The 24,551-nt window shown below is 49.0% G+C and overlaps 1 protein-coding gene across 3 annotated transcripts in view; it reads right to left on the reverse strand.

The window, feature by feature from the left end:
- The window catches only part of dnajc4 (DnaJ heat shock protein family (Hsp40) member C4), a 135,777-nt gene that overhangs the window by 16,065 nt on the left and 95,161 nt on the right, over positions 1-24,551 (reverse strand). For 2 of the 3 annotated variants that reach the window (XR_004410463.1, XM_033015156.1), the window contains exon 6: positions 6,229-6,315. The exons of the other annotated variant lie outside the window; for it this stretch is intronic. Coding sequence is in view for 1 of the 2 variants with exons in the window: in XM_033015156.1 (XP_032871047.1) it covers positions 6,229-6,315 (87 nt within the window). In the remaining variant the exon portion in view is untranslated. The remainder of the gene's footprint in view (positions 1-6,228; positions 6,316-24,551) is intronic. 3 annotated transcript variants of the gene reach the window in all.

Below are 24,551 nucleotides of genomic sequence, written 5' to 3' on the forward strand. Positions count from 1 at the left end.
GGCACTTGTCGTTCAGTGCACAGATGTGGAGAGGAAACGTACTCAGGGCAAAGACCGAAGACTCACGAAACAGCTGTAAACAGTATCTGATAATTTCTAGACATTAGGACATCCCATATACACACCAGAGCAATAGATATCAACAGATGCAGAGTTTGTTATTCATGGGGTCTTGGCTGGGCTTTGTGGAAGTACAATGCTGTCAGCTTGTGTTGGTGGTGTTTCATCATTCACTATGTGTGGGGAAGGGTAACTTATACTCTGTGTAGAACACAAAGCGTTGGAGTAGCTCAGTGGCCCAGACAGCATCTCTGGGGGACACGGATTGGTGATATTTTGGATCGCACGTCTCCTTTAACATTTCTACGTTATGCCAGGACTGGATATTAAAGTGCCTGTCCCACTCGGGCGTCATTTGGGTGGCATTTACGCAACATCATTTACGCGCTTGTGGTGCGTGGTGACCTACGGGCTTTCGTGTGCGGGGGACGCTGGTCGGCGCCAACTCATCGGGCCAAAGGCCTGTTTCTGCGCTGTATCTCTAAACTAAACTAAACTAAACTAAACTAAACTGAATGTTCCTTATTCCTGAAGGCAGCACAAATGATTTGCCTGTGGTTTGATTGGTGCTGGAACATGGGAGTACATGCAGTGTTATTATCTGCGGAGTCAATGTAAACACGGATTGAAAGCAAAATGAAAAACCAGACACGCACGATTACTTGGCTCATCACAGGACAGATAAATGTGGAATATGTTCAGCATCGCTCTCGTCATCCAGGAACCCACTGTTTGTACTCTAGTTATCCTCGTTCCCTCTGGAGTGATCATTGTTCTACCGATCAAGCTCATGAGTATTAGACAATAGACAATAGGTGCAGGAGCAGGCCATTCGGCCCTTCGAGCCAGCACCGCCATTCAATGTGATCATGGCTGATCATCCCCAAGCAGTACCCCGTTCCTGCCTTCTCCCCATATCCCCTGACTCCGCTATTTTTAAGAGCCCTATCTAGCTCTCTCTTGAAAGCATCCAGAGAACCTGCCTCCACCGCCCTCTGAGGCAGAGAATTCCACAATTCTCACAACTCTCTGCGAGAAAAAGTGTTTCCTCGTCTCCGTTCTAAATGGCTTTCTCCTTATTCTTAAACTGTGGCCCCTGGTTCTGGACCTCCACCAACATCGGGAACATGTTTCCTGCCTCTAGCGTGTCCAAGCCCTTAACAATCTTATATGTTTCAATGAGATCCCCTCTCATCTATCTAAACTGCAGAGTGTATTAGCTCCAACATGTCCAATAGCTACCCCTTAGAATCAGGTTTGAAGGAGGGTCCTGACCAGAAACGTCACCTGTCCGTGCCCTGTAGAGATACTGCCTGACCTGCTGAGTTCACCATTGTGCACTTTGTGTCCATCTGCAGATCCTTGTTTTGTACATTTCAAAGCAATGTACCCCGTTGCACTGATTGGGGATGATCAGCCATGATCACATTGAATGGCGGTGCTGGTTTGAAGGGCCGAATGGCCTCTACTCCTGCACCTATTGTCTATTGTTTATTCCTTGGAGTGTACGAGGATGAGAGATGATCTTGTAGAGGTATATTCAGTGCTCTCCATAATGTTTGGGACAAAGACCCATCATTTGTTTGTATCGGAAGGAACTGCAGATGCTGGAAAATCGAAGGTAGACAAAAGTGCTGGAGAAACTCAGCGGGTGCAGCAGCATCTATGGAGCGAAGGAAATAGGCTACGTTTCGGGTCGAGACCCTTCTTCAGACTCTTAAATTTACCTTTAGTTTAGTTTAGTTTAGAGATACAGCGCGGAAACGGGTGCTTTGGCCCACCGGGTCCGCGCCGACCAGCGATCCCCGCACACTAACACTATCCTACACTCACTAGGGGCAATTTTTCTTTACATTTACACCACAGCCAATTAACCTACAAACCCGCACGTCTTTGGAGTGTGGGAGGAAACCGACGATCTCAGAGAAAATCCACGCAGGTCACGGGGAGAATGTGCAAACTCCGTACAGACAGTATCCCGGGTCCCCGGCGCTGCGTTCGCTGTAAGGCAGGAACTCTACCGCTGCGCCATCGTGGCAGGCCGAGTTGCCGAGTTACTCCAGCTGTGTCTTCTCTTGTCCCCTTCTTATGCCCTGCAGCACGACTGTAATTCCGACCATTGAAATTCCCCTCTGAAAACCCTCTGGTGCTCCCTATCCCCCTCACCCATTATAGAGGCCTCTCAGAGAAATTGCCTTTCTCTGGCTTCATCTTCCCATCTCCTCCCCTGTCTGCTTTCCACAGAGACCGCTCCCTCCGTAACTCCCTGGTCAATTTGTCCCTTCCCACCCAAACCACCCCCTTCCCCTGGCACTTTTCCCTTGCAACCGCAGGAAATGCCCCAACCTCATCTATTGCATCTGCTGCTCTCGGTGTCAGCTGCTCTACATCAGTGCGACCAAGCGCAGGCTTCGCCCAACACCTCCGCTCGGTCCGCAATAACCAACCTGATCTCCCGGTGGCTCAGCACTTCACCTCCCCCCTCCCATTCCAAATCCGACCTTTCTGTCCTGGGCCTCCTCCATGGCCAGAGTGAGTCCCACCTTAATTTGGAGGAGCAGCACCTCATATTTCGCTTGGGCAGCGGTGTGAACATTGACGTCTCCAATTTCAGGTAGGCCCTGCTTTCTCCTCCCCTTCCCAGCTCTCGCTCAGCCCACTGTCTCCGCCTCTTCCTACCCCCGACATCAGTCTGAAGAAGGGTCTCGACCCGAAACGTTACCTAATCCTTCGCTCCATAGATGCTGCCTCACCCGCTGAGTTTCTCCAGCATTTTTGTCCACCTTCGATTTTCCAGCATCTGCAGTTCCTTCTTCTACCATGAAACCCATTGACAGATCCCTCCTCTTCAGCTGCTCTGTGGTGGTAATTGTTCCGCTGTGCCCATACACAGGCCAACTTCCCCAAAGTCAGACACTGGGACATTGTTGCAGCGATGTTGAATAAGACTGACATTTGAAAGTATTTGTGAAATTTGGTCATCAGAGAATCTTAAATGGGGAAGGTTCCAGATGTTTGGGATATTGGAACACAGGCTTTGACTCAGGCTTTGAAAACCATGTCGGCAAAAGAAGTCACAGTCATTAACATTCCCTGGACACTGATCACCCGCAAGCTGAAACACACTAGATCTGTATCTTCATTCAAATTCTCTTTATAATCCCCAATGTCAGAAGTTCAAAGCTGCCAAGAATGCTAGATGAGCTCGCTCAATCACAGAATCATTCGCAGTCGGTCTTACACCCGCGTTCACACTCGGACTCGACCACTGAGACCCTCCGCTGGCTGGCAACACCACACACGGGCTCGCACTCGATCCGTGTCGCCCAGTGTGCTCACCCTCGCCCGGCCCAGTCGAGGTTCCCCGTATCCCCCCTGACCAACAAGGCTTCCAACCACCCGTCCCACTTGAGGCTCCGCTTATCCGTGCCCAGTTGGGTTCTCTGGATGCTTTCAAGAGAGAGCTAGATAGGGCTCTTAACAATAGCTGAGTCAGGGGATATGGGGAGAAGGCAGGAACGGGGTACTGATTGGGGATGATCAGCCATGATCACATTGAATGGCGGTGCTGGCTCGAAGGGCCGAATGGCCTACTCCTACATCTATTGTCAATTGACTCACAACTCTCTGTGAGAAAAAGTGTTTCCTTGTCTCCATTCTAAATGGCTTACCCCTTATTCTTAAACTGTGTAGCCCCTGGTTCTGGACTCCCCCAACATTGGGAACATGTTTCTTGCCTCTAGCGTGTTCAAGCCCTTAACAATCTTATAAATCAACGAGGAAACACTTTTTCTCACAGAGAGTGGTGAGTCTGTGGAATTCTCTGCCTCAGTGGAGGTCGGTTCTCTGGATACTTTCAAGAGAGAGCTAGATAGGGCTCTTAAAGATAGCGGAGTCAACATGTAACACTGCACAACAGCCGCTGACAAACTAAGCCAGTGCCAAGCGACTTGTCTTCACCTGAAGAGTCTTGTCAAAGACGCTGCATAACAGGAAGGAAAACGCCACAAAGGCCACAACATAACCTTCAATCAGGTCAGAAGACGTGAAGCAAGCCAATGGCATGTTGGCCTTCATAACAACAGGAATCGAATATAGGAGAAAACAGGTCCTTCTGCAGTTGTACAGAGCCCTAGTGAGACCACACCTGGAGTATCGTGTGCAGTTTTGGTCCCCTAATTTGAGGAAGGACATTCTTGCTATTGAGGGAGCCCAGCGTAGGTTCACCAGGTTAATTCCCGGGATGGCGGGACTGTCATCTGCTGAGAGAATGGAGCGGCTGGGCTTGTACACTCTGTGGAGTTTAGAAGGATGAGAGGGCATCTCATTGAAACATATAAGATTGTTAAGGGCTTGGACACGCTAGAGGCAGGAAACATGTTCCCGAGGTTGGTGGAGTCCAGAACCAGGGGCCACAGTTTAAGAATAAGGAGTAAGCCATTTAGAACGGAGACGAGGAAACACTTTTTCTCGCAGAGAGTTGTGAGAATTGTGGAATTCTCTGCCTCAGAGGGCGGTGGAGGCAGGTTCTCTGGATGCTTTCAAGAGAGAGCTAGATAGGGCTCTTAAAAATAGCGGAGTCAGGGGATATGGGGAGAAGGCAGGAACGGGGTACTGCTTGGGGATGATCAGCCATGATCACATTGAATGGCGGTGATGGCTCGAAGGGCCGAATGGCCTGCTCCTGCACCTATTGTCTATTGTCTAATACTCATGAGTATTGATCGGTAGAACAATGATCACTCCAGAGGGAACGAGGATAACTAGAGTACAAACAGTGGGTTCCTGGATGACGAGAGCGATGCTGAACATATTCCACATTTATCTGTCCTGTGATGAGCCAAGTAATCGTGCGTGTCTGGTTTTTCATTTTGCTTTCAATCCGTGTTTACATTGACTCCGCAGATAATAACACTGCATGTACTCCCATGTTCCAGCACCAATCAAACCACAGGCAACCCCCGAAACGTCGCCTATTCCCTCGCTCCATAGATGCTGCCTCACCCGCTGAGTTTCTCCAGCATTTTTGTTCACCTTCGATTTTTCCAGCATCTGCAGTTCTTTCGATAATGCGTTCACAGAAGGTGCGTGGCCGGGCCGTGCTGGATGCGGTACAGCCGGCGCTCAGTGGGGCGGACGATTACGGGGGGAAAAGATCCGCCTGCGGGCCGGATGGTTTTGGGTTTACGGGCCGCATTCGGCCCGGGGGCCGCAGGTTGCCGACCCCTGATGACCCTCCTCGATCGGACTTTGTTGGCTCTTCCTGCCCCACTGTGACGCCTTACAGCGAATGCAGCGCCGGAGACCCGGGTTCCATCCCGACTCCAGGTGCTGTCTGTATGGAGTTAGCACGTCCCCCCCCGTGATCTGCGTGGGTTTTCTCCGAGATCTTTGGTTTCCTCCCGCACTCCAAAGACGAATGGGTTTGAGGGTTAATTGGCTTGGTGAATGTATAAATTGTCCCTGGTGGGTGTTGGATACTTCCAGTATGGTCCATGGAGGACTCTTCAGCAGTGTCGACCACAAGACATGACCTTGCACCCAATGTTATTCCCTTATCATGCACCTATACACTGTAAATGGATCGATTGTGATCATGTTAATGTCTTTCTGCTGACTGGTTAGCACGCAACAAAAGCTCTTCACTGTACCTCGGTACACGTGACAATACACTGAACAACTCTGCCAACTGGAGACTCCTCAGCAGCATAACCCAATGGAGACTCATTCACAAACTATTGTCACTGGTGGGAGAGTCTAGGACCAGAGGTCACAGCCTCAGAATTGAAGGACGCTTTTTTAGAAAGGAGATGAGGAGGAACTTCTTTAGTAAGAGGGTAGTTAATCTGTGGAACTCATTGCCATAGATTAAGCTGGGGAGGCCGTTAGTGGATATTTTTAAGGCAGAGATAGACAAATTCTTGATTCGAACGGGTGTCAAGGGTTATGGGGAGAAGGCAGGAAAATGGGATTAGGAGGCAGAGATCAGCCACGATTGAATGGCGGAGTGGACTCGATGGGCTGAATGGCCTAATTCACCTCCTATAATTTGTGAACTTTTGTGAACAAAGCTGCCCGAAAGAGGCTCTCCAATACTTTGCTCCCAATGAAGTAAATACTGTCAGGTTAACCTCGACCTGGGTCAATCCGGGGAACGTGGAGAGTTACCTTGCTCTTTCCTTGGATTCGTTATACATGTCCGTTATAACTCGGTCCTTGTGGTCCATGAAGCTGTTGTGAACTTCTTCGAGTTTCCTGCAAGACAGTGAAGTTTCCATTATTTTAGGGCCAGATATTGGCTTCGAGCAGGCCAAGAGTCCGTGGCCATTAAAACCTCGAGAGATAACAGTGTTGTCAGCTCATCTGTGCCTGGCTGTCAAAACTGGAACTGGCCTGAGGTGCAGTTCCAATTGGAAGCAGCAAACGTCCAGAAAAATAGAGCCTAACCTCCAAGTAAGAGATTTTAGGGGTGATTCCAAGAAGCACACTTCTCACACCCGAAAAAGCTTTGAATATCTGCAACTCTCCCTGTAAAAAGCTGCCGAGATCAAGCGAAAATGTCAAAGGTAACCTCAATGGAGATTTGTTGTCCAAAGCACTGATGGAGAGAGAGCCAGACTGGATAGATCAACCATGGGTAGTGAAGGAAGGAACTGCAGATGCTGGTTTACACCGAAGATAGGCACAAGATTAGATTAGATTAGATTAGATTAGATTCCTTTATTTGTCATTCAGACCTTTCGGTCTGAACGAAATGTCGTTGCCTGCAGTCATACATATAATAATAAATAACAAAACGCACAATAAACACAAATTAACATCCACCACAGTGAGTTCACCAGGCACCTCCTCACTGTGATGGAGGCAAAGTCTTAAAGTCACTGTCTCTACCCTCCTTGTTCTCCCTCTGCGCTGAGGAGATATGTTGTGACCCCACCGGGCGATGGTAGTCAGTCCCGCGGCTCAACCAAGCTCCGCAAACGGGCCGGTTCAAGCTGGAGTAACACAGCGGGACAGGCAGCATCTCTGGGTGACGTCTGAAGAAGGGTCGTGACCCAAAACCTCACCCAGTCCTTCTCTCCAGAGATGCTGCCTGTTCTGCTGAGTTACTCCAGCATTTTGTGTGTGTGCCTGTGGTGTAAATGAATATTGGATTTATTTGGGGGGGGGGGAGGAACAAAAGATGTACGATCTCAGGTAGACAAAAATGCTGGAGAAACTCAGCGGGTGAGGCAGCATCTATGGAGCGAAGGAAATAGGCGACGTTTCGGGTCGAGACCCTTCTTCGGACTGATGTGAGGGTGTGGGGGGGGGGGGGGAGGGGAGTGGCTAGGATACCAGCCGTACCCTAGCCACTCCCTCTTCTCCCCTCTACCATCAGGCGAAAGGTATAGAAGTGAGAAAACGCACACAGCGGTGACTACGGAGGGTTTTATGAACAAAGGAGGAGGACTGGCTGAACTTTGTGCCTTCCACCACAGTGAAGGATGTTGTGGTGGATGTTTGCGTTAAATTCTATTGTGTATTGTGTGTTCGTTTTTTAAGTGTATCGCTGCTGGCAAATTCATTTCACTGCACCTTCGGATGCATGTGACGAATAAATTTGTCATTGACTTTGACTCCAGATTCAGGGACAGTTTCTTCCCAGCTGTTATCAGGCACCTGAATCATCCTGAACTACTCATTAGTGACCCTTGGACTATTTTTAATGGGACTTTACGGGCATTATCTTGCACTAAACGTTATTCACTTATCATGTAACTGGATCGATTGTAATCGTGTATTATCTTTCCGCTAACTGGTTAGCACGTAACAAAAAGCTTTACACTGTACCCCGGTGCATGTGACAATAAACTAAACTGAACTGAAAGAACGTTTCAGACGAATTTCCTCTGGTGAGGAGACTCATAGCACATGGGGTGAAGCAGCACACCAGGAGGCCATCTTATTCTCTTGATTTAGTTTAGTTTAGCTTAGAGATACAGTGTGGAACCAGGACCTGTGGCCCGCAGAGTCCCCGCATATTAACATTGTCTTACACACACTCGGAACAGGTTTTACATTTACCAAGCCAATTTACTACAAACCCGCACGTCTTTGGAGTGTGGGAGGAAACCGAAGATCTCAGAGAAAACCCACGCGGGTCACGGGGAGAACGTGCAAACTCCGTACAGGCGGCACCCGTAGTTGGGATCGATCCAGGGTCTCCGGCGCTGTGAGGCAGCAACTCTACCGCTACTTCTTCTTCTTCTTCTTGCATATGGCGTGCACGGCCTAAAGTTGTAAGACAACTTGTTCTGCTTGATGGTACATAAAATGCTGGAGAAACTCAGCGGGTGCAGTAGCATCTAAGGAGCGAAGGAAATAGGCAACGTTTCGGGCCGAAACCCTTCGTCTGAAGAAGGGTTTCACCCCGAAACCTTGCCTATTTCCTTCGCTCCATAGACGCTGCTGCACCCGCTGAGTTTCTCCAGCATTTTGTGTACCTTCGATTTTCCAGCATCTGCAGTTTCTTCTTGAACACTTGTTCTGCTTGATGTTTGAGAAGGAACTGCAGATGCTGGAAAATCGAAGGTAGACAAAAATGCTGGGGAAACTCAGCGGGTGAGGCAGGCAATTATGGAGGGAAGGAAACAGGCAACGTTTCGGGCCTGAAACCCGAAACGTTGCTTATTTCCATCGCTCCATAGATTCTGCCTCACCCACCGAGTTGCTCCAGCATTTTTGTCTACCTTTGTTCTGTTTGATCTTCTGTTTGTGCACGCCTTTGTCGAAACAGGGTGGACCACGTGAAGGTTGCAATCTTTTAGATTAGATTAGATTAGATTAGATTCATTTATTGTCATTCAGACCTTTCGGTCTGAACGAAATGTTGTTTCTCCCACTCCCTCTACCGCCGCGCCACCGTGCTCGCCCACAAACGTGGCAGCGCCATTTCAAATTATCCATGCCTTCTATGGATATTTGCAATCGCAAACCATGAACGTTTGAAAAGCTTTCTGAGGCTGTGCTTCAACTACTCTTGCTCTCAGTGAAATAAACAATCTGTGAGTCCTGGTATTGTTCTGGCAAGGGCTGTCACAGCCCAAACATCCCTTTGAGCATGGTTGCCAAGGCTGGCCTGCTGCGGCCTAACTAATATCCTATTAAAAAATATAATCGTTCACTTTACTGCTGAGAGTTTCGATGTCTGTACATATAAACCCAGAAAGTCATTTATCCTGTTTAAGAAGGAAGGGCAGATGCTGGAAAATCGAAGGTAGGCAAAAGTGCTGGAGAAACTCAGCGGGTAAGGCAGCATCTATGGAGCGAAGGAAATAGGCGACGTTTCGGGTCGAGACCCTTCGAAGAAGGGTCTCGACCCGAAACATCACCTATTCTTTCTCTCCACAGATGCTGCCTCACCCGCTGAGTTTCGAAGTTGTGGTTGTTTTTGGCGCTGAATGAGTCCAAACAGTGTGTGGTAGAGAACATACTGAATGGTTGGTAGACCAAAATGCTGGAGAAACTCAGCGGGTAAGGCAGCATCTATGGAGCGAAGGAAATAGGCGACGTTTCGGGTCGAGACCCTTCGAAGAAGGGTCTCGACCCGAAACATCACCTATTCTTTCTCTCCACAGATGCTGCCTCACCCGCTGAGTTTCGAAGAAGGGTCTCGACCCGAAATGTCGCCTATTCTTTCGCTCCATAGATGCTGCCTCACCCGCTGAGTTTCTCCAGCAATTTTGTCTACCTTTGATTTTTTTCCAGCATCTGCAGTTCTTTCTTAAACCTGGGTAAGACTGAAGAAGGGTTTCGGCCCGAAACGTTGCCTATTTCCTTTGCTCCATAGATGCTGCTGCACCCGCTGAGTTTCTCCAGCATTTTTGTCTACCTTTCTTAAACCTGGTTGTATCATGGACTGGTTCTGCAACTCAAACGCCCAGGAACAGAGATTACCAGAGATTACAAAGAGCCACATGTATTACAGATGCTGATCCATATTCCTCCTTTCCTTAAATATCCAAAAGCCTCTTAAATACCACGACCATACCTACCTCCACCACCGCCTCTCAGCACCAATCTTTGTGTGAAAAAACTTGCCCCGCACATCCCCTTTAAACTTTTCCCTTCTCACCTTAAAGCTGTGCCCTTGAAGATCTTGAACATTTCAAAACCCAGCGGCGACAAAAAAAAATGTTGCGACACTTGAAAAAACACCGCGCGTCGTACGTCATCAGGCCGTGATTTTTTCGGCGACTGCCGGCGTCGTATCAGTGTCGCCAAAAGATTTTGAACATTTCAAAATCCAGCGGGCGACAAAAAAAAAATGTTGCGAGACTTGAAAAAAAAACCTCGCGTCGTACATCATCACGCCGCGAATCTTTTCGGTGACCTGATACGTCAGTCAATGATGCCGGCGGTTGCCGAAAAAAAATCGGCAAGTGCCTGTCCCGCTTTCACGAGGTAATTCACGAATTCTCCCGAGTTTTCCCCTGATTCAAACTCGCAGAATGTTCGTAACGAGTCTGTAGGAGTCCGTAGATATAGCGTAGCGGCTCGTTATGCCAGACGTAGGTACTCGGGGCATCAGGAAAGTCGTGTGGTTTTTTAACAGCCCGATGAAAAATGTCCACGAGTAGAAAAAAATAGTCGGGATGAAAAAAATTGCGATTTTTTTAAACTCGTAGTTAGTTCTTGGGCAGACCGTAGTAGGCCGTTAGGGTAGTCGTGGGCAAAGATTATCGAGCAGAGCAAGATGCGCCACTCTGCGAAAAAAGCGTAGTATGACATGGGTATGAAATGACGCCATTTTATTGAGCTGCAATTTACAATAATATTAATAAAATGTACAATAACATTAACTAAATATGTGGAGTGATCGATGCTGTATAACACACTTTTCCCTACAACACTGATTACACCAAAGAGCGGATTCAATCTTTGGAACGGATTACACCAAAGATACTAGAGGAGCATTGCCCGCTGGCACCCTCGGGAGCGCCGACCACGGGCAAACGCTTGAGGCTCTCCCGCCGGCCGCCTTCATCTGGTATCGGGGGGACCGACCGAGAATCAGCCCTGGATCAACTCAGGAGCGGAGGAAATGTCCTCTTCCCCCAAAAATACTAGAGGAGCCTCTAGTGTCTTTGCTCTTCCCTGCGACCTGATGTAAGAGCAGATTGTATAACTGTGGAGTCCGTCCCCGCTACCAAAGATGTCGCGTTTGGCTTACACAAATGGCGGCCGTGACGTCCCGTTACGTACTACACGTCAGTCCATTGGATTTCGGAGGAGTGGTCTATCTTGCTCTGCTCTATAATCTTTGGTCATGGGTACTAGTCATGTCTCTACTATTTATTTCATTCCCCTTACATGTTTTTCCTCTACCTGCTAAATTTTTGTAAGGTGTCCTTGAGACTCTTGAAAGGCGCCCATAAATAAAATGTATTATTATTATTATTATTATTATTACTCGTAGCTGGACAGAGAAAAAAAGGTGAGTGAAAAAAAAAAGCTTAAGTCAACATCAGCATCCAGTTCGTGAGCATATTCGTGGAAAGTCATAGGAGTTCGTAGATGGCCAAAATCTTGATTTATTTTTGTTTTTTAGGTCCTTTAAACTCGGCAGAGGTTTTGGATTAAGTTGTGAAAGTGGGACAGGCCCTTTAGTCTTTGACATTTCTTCAAATGAAATGTCCTTATATAGGAGTGACCCGTCTCAGTGCGAAGGTTCAAAGTGGCTGCTTGTATTATTGCAAAATCAATTCCACTGTATATTCTTGGAAAGGCCAGGCACTTGTGGTTTTAAGAGTTGGCTAACTTAAGTTTACAAAGGGAAAAGAGTTGGAAACGTGAGGATCTGGGAAAGATTAGAGTGCTGAAGCCCAGCCAGGATTTGATTGTTTTGTGTGAATGATTCCAATTATAAATCATATCTTCAGGTTAGCTTTATCGATGTCCACATGTAAGTGCTTGTGCTGTTAGATCCTCCTTCCATGCCAATACTGCATATTTATTTCACACATAAAGCCCTTTTTCCACAAAGAAACTGAAACAACCTAAAGATACAAAATCCTGGAGAAATGGGAGGTTGTACTATGATTGTCTCGTTGTAAGCCCGCTAAACGGCAGTTGGCTGCAGCATTATAGGATGCAATGAAATTGTGAAAGGTGCGATATAGATGTTTTTCAATGTTTAAGAAGGAACTGCAGATGCTGGAAAATCAAAGGCAGACAAAAATGCTGGAGAAACTCAGCGGGTGAGGCAGCATCGATGGGGCGCAGGGAATAGGTGATGTTTCGGGTCGAGACCCTTCTTCAGACTGATGTGGGGGGTGGGGGGGAGAGAGAGAGGGGAGGAGAGGGGGTAGATCAGGCTACTCCCTCTAGAAAAAACGCCCCGACCTACTTGATGCCACGAGTACCTACGACTAGCATCACGGCCTGCTACGACCTACCTCCGACCTTGTGACGACCATGCTGCGGGACAGATGGCACAATGGGCTAAGTGTTCGGCTGGCAACCGGAAGGTAGCCGGTTCGAATCCCGCTTGGAGTGCATACTGTCGTTGTGTCCTTGGGCAAGACACTTCACCCACCTTTGCCTGTGTGTGAATGTGTGTGAGTGATTGGTGGTGGTCGGAGGGGCCGTAGGCGCAGATTGGCAGCCACGCTTCTGTCAGTCTGCCCCAGGGCAGCTGTGGCTACAGAAGTAGCTTACCACCACCGAGTGTGACTGAGGAGTGAATGAATAATGCGATGTAAAGCGCCTTGAGTATTAGAAAAGCGCTATATAAATCCCATCCATTATTATTATTATTAAGAGTCAAGGGCAAACTCGGCAGAGGTCGTGCATTAGGTGGTGAATGTGGGACAGGCCCTTTACAGTGCCAGAGACCCGGGTTCGATACTGACATTGGGCACTGTCTGTACAGAGTCAGTTACATGTTCATGTTCTCCCCGTGACTCTGTGGCTTATCTCCGGGTGCTCCTGTTCCCCCCCACACTCCAAAGACGTACAGGTTTGTAGGTTAATAGGCTTGGTTAAAAATCGTAAATTGTCCCTAGTGTGTGTAGGATAACGCTAGTGTACAGGGGTCGCTGGTCGGCACAGAGTCGGTGGGCCGAAGGGCCTGCTTCCATGCTGTATCTCTCAACTCAACTAAACTAAACAAAAACTAAACTAATCCAAGTTTGTCTGACATCTCCTTATAGCTAATCCAGTTTATTCCAGGCAGCATTCCGGCAAATCTTGCTTCTGCCTTCACATCCTATTGATATCAGTTTTGAATGTGCTCAGTGCCAGATCAACCCAGTGGCCTCTTGGAATGAAGAGTCGCAAAGATTGGCATACCAGAGCCGAGAACTTTCTCTCCCGGGGGTCTCTCTCTCTCCCATATTCCGCGTGTGGCCCCCCCAGTTCTGAAGAGGTGGCGACTCAGCGCTGATCCAGTTAATCCCTCTCCATCCCTTTCCCTCCCTCCCCCCCTCGCCCCCCTCTCCATCCCGTCTCCACCTCCTCTCCTCCCCTCCTCCATCCCGTCTCCACCTCCTCTCCTCCCCTCCCTCCACCCCCCTCCTCCCCTTCCACTCCACCTCTCCCCCCCTCTCATCCCCTTCCCGCCACCTCTCTCCCCCCTCTCCCTCCCCCTCTCTCCGTCTCTCCCCCCCTCTCCTCCCCTCCCTCCACCCCCCTCTCCCCCTCTCTCTCTTTCTCTGCCCCACTCTCTCTGCCCCTCGAGACAGGGCAGGGATGGGGTAAAAGGAGCCAATGAATAATCAATATCCTGCACGTAAATGCCTCTGCCACAGTCGCAGCTGGGCCAGAGGTGGCCAGTTCCACGTGGTCTGCGCGATTTAGCGATGCATCTGGCAGCGAGTTGCCTTATCCGCTAGGTATTTAATCATTAGCTAACGTGTGTGTGTGTGTGTGTGTGCGTGTGGGGATTGAACATAGTTCTGTCGGTCATGAGATGCCAGGTCAGCTGGTTGTCTGGGCGGGAAACTCCGATCTTGGCCACGTGCCCCAGGTTTACTCACCCTGAGGCTGGGGAATGAAGGAATACCGAGCCACTCAAAGCTGCCTTTAGAGAGACCAGAACCAAGCTCTGGAGATTACTGCGTGTAAATATGTATCTAATGCAGCTGATGTAAACAAAACATTCGTTACATTACATTTTCTGCTGATAAACTACATATGTTAAGCGGGACTTGAATCAGTTCCTGCTGCAGGCTGCAAGTTATAAAACCAACAGTACTTGTGCGCAGACCGACAGTCCACTTTCATCGCAGCTGCCAATTCTCACATACAAGCTTTGCAACATCATCCAGCTTTAAAGAAGCAATATGTCACAGTTAAAAATTACAAATGATCCAGTCAGCGCCGAAGCAAGTGCTCCGTGAGGCATGTCGTCCACGTCAGGATAAGGACTCCAACGCCAGCAGGAGACTTGGTTTCAAATTGTGCTTTTGCTGCTCACCCCAAACTGCTCGCCCCTCTCAAAGAAGGGACTGCAGATGTTGGAAAAATTGAAGGTGGACAAAAAAAGCTGGAGCAACTCAGCGGGTGAGGCAGCATCTAGATAGCCACAACGGCTTCCAAGATTTCCAAAAGGATCTCGATACTATGGTTAAGTGGTCACAACAATGGGGCATGCAGTTCAACCTTTCCAAACGTGAAACTATGCGTGTCACCAGAAAGAGGAATCCAGGCGAATCATCTTACAATATACTTGGTACCACTTGGAGAATCCAAACAAACCAAGTATCTTGGCATCAAATTGCAGAATGATCTGCGTTGGAATGGTCAGACTCATCATGCAACGGTGAAAGCAACAGGTGTCCTAAACTTCCTGAGGCGCAACTTTCATCATTGTTCAACTTCTGTCAAGGAGAAGCTATACTTCACCCTCGTTAGACCTCATTTGGACTACGCAGTTGCAGCATGGGACCCATACACAAATAAAAACATGTCTTCCATCCAACGTGTCCAAAGACAGGCAGCTCGATTTGTTACTAACACCTATGAAAGAGAAGCGAGTGTCACCAAACTTCTGAATTCTCTGGGGTGGAAGGAACCCTCTCCAAGACACACACACGTGAAGCTCACCGTTTGACCTGTTTTTACAAAATGTTAAATGGTCAGCTCGACATAGATTACAAGACCTACACCAAACCCAAACCAATTAGGAGCAGACGAGGGCATTCGATCCAATTTATGATCCCAGCTACAAAGACAGATTTGTACAGCAATTCGTTCTTCCCCCGCACAATTAAAGCATGGAATAATCTCCACCCAACTATAGTTACCCAACCAGCTGCAACTACATTTAAAGTAGCTCTTTCTTCCCAATAACCCTTTCTGGCTTAAGCCCTCCCTCCACCACCTCCACAGTTTAAATTCCATTTGGAATATTTTGGAGGTCCAAGAAACCAAGAACCAGGAACGTTACTGGTGATACTTGATCCACCGGCGTCACCAGTGTGCTGATGCGCACAGCCACCTCCGCAACGCAGCCTGCGGTGTGGAAGATGGTAGAGTTTGCTGGTTGTGTGGCCTGTCTTGCGGGGGAGGAGGCGGGAGAATGCTGTCCCCTTGTTCACGCCCGGTCGCAGGTGGGCCGGTGCATCTGGTGCAGCTTTCCTCTCCTTCCTCACTTTCCCGCCGACCCGGAATGTTTTCCCTCCCACCCTCCCACTCCTGGGTGATTTGCCAGCTGCAATAAACTCTCTCCCCTCCTCCCCTTACCCCCCCCCCCCACCCCCCCCCCCCCCCCTCCGCATTAAAACGAGTCGACGATGCCAGGATATTGAAACCAGACTCCCCGTCACAGAAGAGGCAGAGGCGGGTAAGCCTCTTGGCCAGAGAACCTAATGAATGAGGCTTCTCTACTCATTAGGTTGACATGAAGCCTTCGAACAGTCTGAATGACAAGTTTATTAAAAGAAAATTGGTGCTGTAATTAAAACATGGAAGAGGAAATTAAATTCTAAGAAACTTCAGAACAATAAATATACTTCTTTAACTGCTCTCCTCCCTTTCAGCACCCTTCCACCATCCAGTTTTGCCCAGTAGATTTAGGGTACGTAGCAATATTTTGGTACCAATAAAAAGTGCGACAGGAAAAAGAACTGTTACACGTGTCCTGCGATCTCAGGCTCTGCGGCTGACGTTAGAGCATCGTACAAGGGTGGCACAGCGGTAGAGTTGCTGCCTTAGACAATAGACAATAGGTGCAGGAGTAGGCTATTCGCCCCTTCGAGCCAGCACCGCCATTCAATGTGATCATCCCCAATCAGTACCCCGTTCCTGCCTTCTCCCCATATCTCCTGACTCCACTATCTTTAAGAGCCCTATCTAGCTCTCTCTTGAAAGTGTCCAGAGAACCGGCCTCCACTGCCCTCTGAGGCAGAGAATTCCACAGACAATACAACAATACAATACAATACAATACAATATTTATTGTCATTTGAACCTCAGTGAGGCTCAAACGAAATTCCGTTTCCACAGCCATACAAACAAAGATAATTTCCTACAGACATACACACAATTTAATTCACACAAACATCCATCACAGTGGACCCACTGTGATGGAAGGCAAAGTCTTTTCTCTCCCCTGTTCTCCATTTCTCTCCCGATGTCGAAGCCCCAAGCGGGCGATGATAAGTCCCACGGCCATTTTAGGCCGCGCCGGGCGATGTACGGCCCCGCTCCCGGCCTAAAAGTCACAAAGTTGGAGCCCCCGGCGGGCGCTGGAATGTCCCACGGCCATGAAGCCGCGCAGGGCGACGTACGGCCCCGCTCCGGGTCGTTCAAACCCCGCGACACGGGCTGCAGAAGTCGCGTTGCGGGAGCTCCGGGAAGCGGTCTCTCCACCCGGACCCGCGAGCTCCCTGAGTCCCAGTCCACCGGACCTGCGGCTGCATTGCTGGAGCCTCCGAGCCCCAGGAGTCGAGTCGCAGCAGCGAGTCACCACCGCTCCCCACGCTCCGAGGCCGGCCAGCCCCACGATGGTAAGTCCGCAGCTCCGCAGTCTCCCGAGCCCCCGGGTCATTCAGGCTGGAGGCCGCTCCACGGTGCTAGGCCCCAACGACAACGGAGACCGTACAGGGAAGAGATTTTAAACAGTTTCCCCCTTCCCCCCCCCCCCCACCCGCCCCCCACATATACACAGTTAAAAACACTATTAAAAAACACCAACACTACATTTAACTAGACAAAAAATTAAAAAAAAGACAGACAGGCTGTAGGGGCCGCTGCAACGGGTGAGTCGCAACACCGTGTCGCCACAACTCTCTGTGAGAAAAAGTGTTTCCTCGTCTCCGTTCTAAATGGCTTACTCCTTAGGCAGCGTTTCGGGTCGAGACCCTTCTTCAGACTGATGTGAGGGTGGGGGGGAGGGGGGGGGGAGGAAGAAAGGAAGAGGCAGAGACAGTGGGCTGTGGGAGAGCTGGGAAGGGGAGGGGAAGGAGGAGAAAGCAGGGATTACCTGAAATTGGAGAAGTCAATGTTCACACCGCTGGGGTGTAAACTGCCCAAGCGAAACATGAGGTGTTGCTCCTCAAATTTACGCTGGCCCTTACTCTGGCCATGGAGGAGGCCCAGGACAGAAAGATCAGATTCGGAATGGGAGGGGGAGTCGAAGTGCTGAACCTTGGGCTTTGGCCCGAAACGTTGCCTATTTCCTTCGCTCCATAGATGATGCCTCAACCGCTGAGTTTCTCCAGCATTTTTTGTCTACCTCTAGTACACTAACTGCTCTGTGGCAAACAGAACCTGTAGCCCGCTGACACATCTATGCCGCACCTGTTGTTGGTGCCTGAAGTCCTTTTCAGCTGCATATAATTCCTTTATTACAGCCATAAAATATCCACGGTCCCTGCATGATGCCACTGACAAGGAACTATATTTCTTCCGATAACTCACGCAGCGATGTGCACAGCTGCCAAACGCATTAGCGGCAAGCACGGACATCAATTGCGTTCCTATTACTCTGCATTTTGTCAATGAAATTTGAATCTGAAAAAACAATTTGTGTATTTATTCTACCATAAAACAACGCCAACATTTTTGCCTATAGGGTCTGAAACCAAACACGAAGATTGATGCCGGCGGAGTTGCTGTTCCATAGCGCTCCCGATTATTGCTTCCTTATTCACAAGCTGAATAACATGCATTCCTTATATCACTGCTTTGGGATTTGCTGGGGTCACGAGAGGTCCTGTACAAATGCAATTTGTATAAGGCTCCTTCTTTCTCTCTGTCACTAATGCATTTGGCGAAAGGAAGGCTGGAGCGGGAAGCAGGGTGAAATATGAGACCGCAGCATCATTGGGGACCCAGCTCTCTGTGTCGTGCCAGCACCTTGAAACACATAGAAACATAGACAATAGGTGCAGGAGTAGGCCATTCGGCCCTTCCAGCCTGCACCGCCATTCAATGTGATCATTGCTGATCATCCAACTCTGTATCCCATCCCTGCCTTCTCTCCATACCCCCTGATCCCTTCAGCCACAAGGGCCACATCTAACTCCCTCATAAATATAGCCAATTAACTGGCCTCAACTACCTTCTGTGGCAGAGAATTCCACAGATTCACCACTCTCTGTGTAAAAAATGATTTTCTCATCTCGGTCCTAAAAGACTTCCCTCTTATCCTTATACTGTGACCCCTAGTTCTGGACTTCCCCAACATCGGGAATAATCTTCCTCGGGATCTCTGGTGCGTCAAGGGCCTGTCCCACTTGGCCGTCATTTGCGCCTCATTTACACGTCATATGTAAAATAGGTCCCTGCGTCCTGGTGCGCGACGTCGCGTGCAAATCACGCGTCAGCACAGGCGTCTGCTGCGCGTGACATCATTGGAATACCCTGCGGTGCGCGGCGATGCGTGGTTTCGGACGTCGACGCACAGTGACGGAACCATGCATCACCACACGATACACGTGAGGCGCCGGACGCCAGCGTGCGACGCCAATGCATCAGCGTGCGTACGCGATACGTCACGCAGGTGGCGCGCGAGGATTTCGTTATGCAGCATCTTTGGAGAGAAGGAATGGGTGACGTATCGGGTCGAGACTCGAGACCTTTCTTCTTCAGACCCAAAAGACCCAAAAAGAGAGGAAAAGACTACAAAAAGTAGTAAACACTGCCCAGTCCATCATCGGCTCTGACCTCCCTTCCATCGAGGGGATTTATCGCAGTCGCTGCTTCAAAAGGCTGGCAGTATCATCAAGGACCCGCACCATCCTGGCCACACACTCATCCCCCCGCTACCTTCAGGTAGAAGGTACAGAAGCCTGAAGACTGCAACAACCAGGTTCAGGAATAGCTACTTCCCCACAGCCATCAGGCTATTAAACCTGGCTCGGACAAAACTGTGAACATTAATAGCCCATTATCTGTTATTTGCACTTTATCAGTTTATTTATTCATGTGTGTATATATTTATATAATAGTATATGGACACACTGATCTGTTCTGTAGTCAATGCCTACTATGTTGTGTTGTGCTGAAGCAAAGCAAGAATTTCATTGTAATATCAGGGACATAGAAACATAAAAACATAGAAAATAGGTGCAGGAGTAGGCCATTCGGCCCTTCGAGCCTGCACCGCCATTCAATATGATCATGGCTGATCATCCAACTCAGTATCCTGAACCTGCCTTCTTTCCATACCCCCTGATCCCTTTAGCCAGAAGGGCCACATCTAACTCCCTCTTAAATATAGCCAATGAACAGGCCTCAACTACCTTCTGTGGCAGAGAGTTCCAGAGATTCACCACTCTTTGTGTGAAAAATGTTTTTTCATCTCGGTCCTAAAGGATTTCCCCTTTATCCTTAAACTGTGACCCCTTGTTCTGGACTTCCCCAACATCGGGAACAATCTTCCTGCATCTAGCCTGTCCAACCCCTTAAGAATTTTGTAAGTTTCTATAAGATCCCCCGTCAATCTTCTAAATTCTAGCGATTACAAGCCGAGTCTATCCAGTCTTTCTTCATATGAAAGTCCAGACATCCCAGGAATCAGTCTGGTGAACCTTCTCTGTACTCCCTCTATGGCAAGAATGTTTTCCCTCAGATTCGGAGACCAAAACTGTGCATAATAATCCAGGTGTGGTCTCACCAAGACCCTGTACAACTGCAGTAGTACAAGTACAAGTTCAAGTACAAGTGAGTTTATTGTCATGTGTCCCTGTATAGGACAATGAAATTCTTGCTTTTCTTAAGCACACAGAAAATAGTAGGCATTTACTACAAAACAGATAAATGTGTCCATATACCATGATATAAATATATACACACATGAATAAATAAACTGGTAAAGTGCAAATAACAGAAAGTGGTTATTAATAATCAGAGTTTTGTCCGAGCCAGGTTTAATAGCCTGATGGCTGTGGGGAAGTAGCTATTCCTGAACCTGGACGTTGCAGTCTTCAGGCTCCTGTATCTTCTACCTGAAGGTAGCAGGGAGATGAGTGTGTGGCCAGGATGGTGTGGGTCTTTGATAGAACCTCCCTGTTCTATGGGTAGAACCTCCCTGCTCCTGTACGTGAGAATAAACACATGACAATAAACTCTCTTGACTCTTGAATCTTGACATGTCAACTCTCCACGTTCTCCGGAGATGCTACCTGATCCGCTGCATTGTTCCAGCACTTTCTGTTTCCTTTTCTGGGTAGCTAGGACATCGATACCGAATGCAGGGCCACCGATATGATTGTGGTTGCTCACGGGGGGGGGGGGGGGGGGGGGGGGGGGGCAGAAATGGACAGCGCCAATCTTGTAGTGAGTCCTAACTATATAGCTCAATGCAGGTTTGTGATAGTTTTTGTTAACTTTGGCCGGCTATCAGAGAAAAAAGGGAATGCAACGTTTTCAATTGCCATGCTAATTTACGGAGCGAGCAATCATCCTTTGTAGTGGGTGGCTGTTACTTTCGTCAGCGACTACAAGAGCTGTCTGGCCTGACTAACCCCTTCAGACTTCTTTCGCATTGTTTTGCCCAGACGGGGCCTCACAGTTGACTGTGATTAGACGTCGCACCTCCCGCCTGTCAACCGGCCCGCCATTAGCATTTGAAAAGGCCAGGCCAGGCCATCAAAGTTAATGGTAGACAAAAGTGCTGGAGAAACTCAGCGGGTGCAGCAGCATCTAAGGAGCGAAGGAAATAGGTAACGTTTCGGGCCGAAACGTTGCCTATTTCCTTCAGGGTTTTCGGCCCGAAACGTTGCCTATTTCCTTCAGGGTTTTCGGCCCGAAACGTTGCCTATTTCCTTCGCTCCTTAGATGCTGCTGCACCCGCTGAGTTTCTCCAGCACTTTTGTCTACCTTCAATTTTCCAGCATATGCAGTTCTTTCTTAAACCTTATGGTAAAAACTATGGATGTTTTAAAAGGGACGCCTTCCGCCTTCTAAAACAACCATCAAAGTTAATGTTATCTTAGCTGATCTGCGGAACTTCTTGGTTCTTCTTGGTTTCCTGGTCCTCCAAAATATTCCAAATGGAATTTAAACTGGTGGAACTGTTGCCCCCAGCACCAGAAGCCTGACCCACTCCTGTGTCGGCAAAGGACCGGGGTGGGCAGCCCCCATTTTGAGCTGACATCACCTGATCCTTCGCTCCATAGAGGCTGCCTCACCCGCTGAGTTTCTCCAGCATTTTGTGTCTACCTTTGATTTTTCCAGCATCTGCAGTTCTTTCTTAAACACAAAATTAACTGGACTGTTTCGCGGAGAGGAGCTTTTATTCTGGCCCGTTTCCCCATGGAAATGCCATGTCATTTGAAAGAATGGGTTATTCAGCTCTGGGAAAAAAACGAATTTGCAAGATATTCTTAACAGTCAATGATAGTTTAAGAAATAACTGCAGATGCTGGAAAATCGAAAGTAGACACAAAATGCTGGAGAAACTCAGCGGGCGAGGCAGCATCTATGGAGCGAAGGAAATAGGCAACATTTCGGGCCCGGAACGTTGCCTATTTCCTTCGCTCCATAGACACTGCCTCGCCCGCTGAGTTTCTCCAGCATTTTTGTCTACCTTCCTTAAAAGTGAGTTTGTTTAGTGGTGCCTGTAGTGTTCAATAGCGTGATTGTCTTGCTGGAAGGGGATTGAGACAGTGACAGGAATTCCTATCCCCTTGTCCCGTGGCACTAGGCTGCGGGGGGATAATTGCTCCCTGCGCCCCCCCCTTCCTTGGGAGGTGGCACGCAACAACAAAAACTTTGTTTAAAGCAGCTAATTATCCCAAGAGGATCCATCACGGCGACACCGCCGGGCAACAAACAGTTCACGCCACGCTATGTAGGACTGATTACCCATAGCATGGCTCGAGGTAGGTCTTGCATGTCTTATAGGAGGAAGAAGAGGTCTTGCAGGTGGGGGGGGGTGAATTCCAGAGCTGGTCGCCTTGGCAACTTACAACTCAGCTGTCAGCGGTGAAGCAATTAAATTGCTGGGCTCAGAGAATTGCAAAGCCAGAGAAGATTATATTGATTATTGGGAGGGAGACCATGCAGGGTCGACAGTCCTACAATGTGTTTGCTTAGCCCGGGATCAACGTAGGTCAGTATACACAGAGGACGGGACAAGGGCCAGCACAGTGTTGTACCACTGAGTTTCACAGAGGGGTGCAAGGAGCAATGCCCAGCCATGATGCACCTGAAGAAGGGTTTCGGCACCGAAAGACGTTGCCTATTTCCTTCGCTCCATAGATGCTGCTGCACCCGCTGAGTTCCTCCAGCATTTTTGTCTACCTTCGGTTTTTTTTTCCAGCATCTGCAGTTCCTTCTTCAACAAGTAGACAAAAATGCTGGAGAAACTCAGTGGGTGCAGCAGCATCTATGGAGCGAAGGAGATAGGCAACGTTTCGGCCCAAAAACCCTCAAGGAAATAGGCAACGTTTCGGCCCAAAAACCCTCAAGGAAATAGGCAACGTTTCGGCCCAAAAACCCTCAAGGAAATAGGCAACGTTTCGGCCCAAAAACCCTCAAGGAAATAGGCAACGTTTCGGGCCGAAACCCGGAAGGGTTTCGGCCCGAAACGTTGCCTATTTCCTTCGCTCCATAGATGCTGCTGAGGGAGTTAGATGTGGCCCTTGTGGCTAAAGGGATCAGGAGGTATGGAGAGAAGGCAGGCACGGGATACTGAGTTGGATGATCAGCCATGATCATATTGAATGGCGGTGCAGGCTCAAAGGGCTGAATGGCCTACTCCTGCACCTATTTTCTATGTTTCTACGTTTCTATGTCAGTTAATTGGCTTGGTATAAATGTAAATTGACCCTAGTCTGTGTAGGGTAGTGTTAACGTGCGGGGAATGGCTGGTCGACGCGGACTCAGTGGGCCAAAGGGGCCTGGTTTCCGTGCTATATCACTGAACAAAACGAAACGTAGTCGGGTGGTTGGTGGTAAGTGCAGGCGTGGAGGGCCAAAGAGCATGTTTCCATTTGACAAAGAGCTGGAGGATCTCAGTGGGTCAGGCAGCATCTATGGAGGGAATGGACAGGCAACGTTTTGGGGTGGGGACCGTTCTTCAGCCTGATGGAGTCAAGGGCCTGTCCCATTTGGGCATAATTCGTGTGTCATTTATACGCGACATCATTGAATTGAATTGAATTGAATCCTTTATTTGTCATTCAGACCTTTCGGTCTGAACGAAATGCTGTTGCCTGCAGCCATACATGTAATAATAACAAAACACAATAAACACAAATTAACATCCACCACAGTGAGTTCACCAAACACCTCCTCACTGTGATGGAGGCAAAAGTCTTAGAGTTACTGTCTCTTCCCTCCTCTTCTCCCTCTGCGCCGAGGCGATACCCCACCGGGCGATGGTATCAGTCCCGCGGTTCAAGCTCCGCGGCCCGGGGGTGGTCGAAGCTGCCCGCAGCTGTTGCAACGGGTGCTCCGGGAAAACAGGCACCAGCCTGTGACCTGCGAGCTCCCGACATTGTCCTCCACTGGCCCGCGGCCGAGCCCCGGATCCAGGTCGCCGCCGCCTCAGCCGCCGGAGCACCGTCTCCGCCCCGCACCGGGCCGCCCACAAGGCAGCGTCTCAGCCCCGCACCGGGCTGCCCCCACGGGAGCACCTTCATTTATGTGCCGTCACGCGAATGGCGTGCATTACGCGCGCATGGTGCGTGGTGACGTAAACAGTGACGCGCGCGGCACCTCAGGATTTTGTGACTCACTAAATCTTCGCGCGCCACCTGCGTGACGTGCAAATGACTCCCAAGTGGGACAAGCCCTTTAGCAGAGAGAAAGCTGGGAATGAGAGTTTGGAGTGGGTCAAAGACTAGCAAATGATAGCTGACAGATGGAATTAAGGGGCAAAAGTTGAGGGGGAACTTCTTTATTCAGAGAGTGGTAGCTGTGTGAAATGAGCTTCCAGTGGAAGTGGTGGAGGCAGGTCCGATTTTATCATTTAAAAAATAAATTGGATAGATATATGGACGGGAAAGGAATGGAGGGTTATGGTCTGAGCGCAGGTAGATGGGACTAGGTGA

This window comes from Amblyraja radiata, chromosome 45 (assembly GCF_010909765.2).
Source record: "Amblyraja radiata isolate CabotCenter1 chromosome 45, sAmbRad1.1.pri, whole genome shotgun sequence".
NCBI lineage: Eukaryota > Metazoa > Chordata > Chondrichthyes > Rajiformes > Rajidae > Amblyraja > Amblyraja radiata.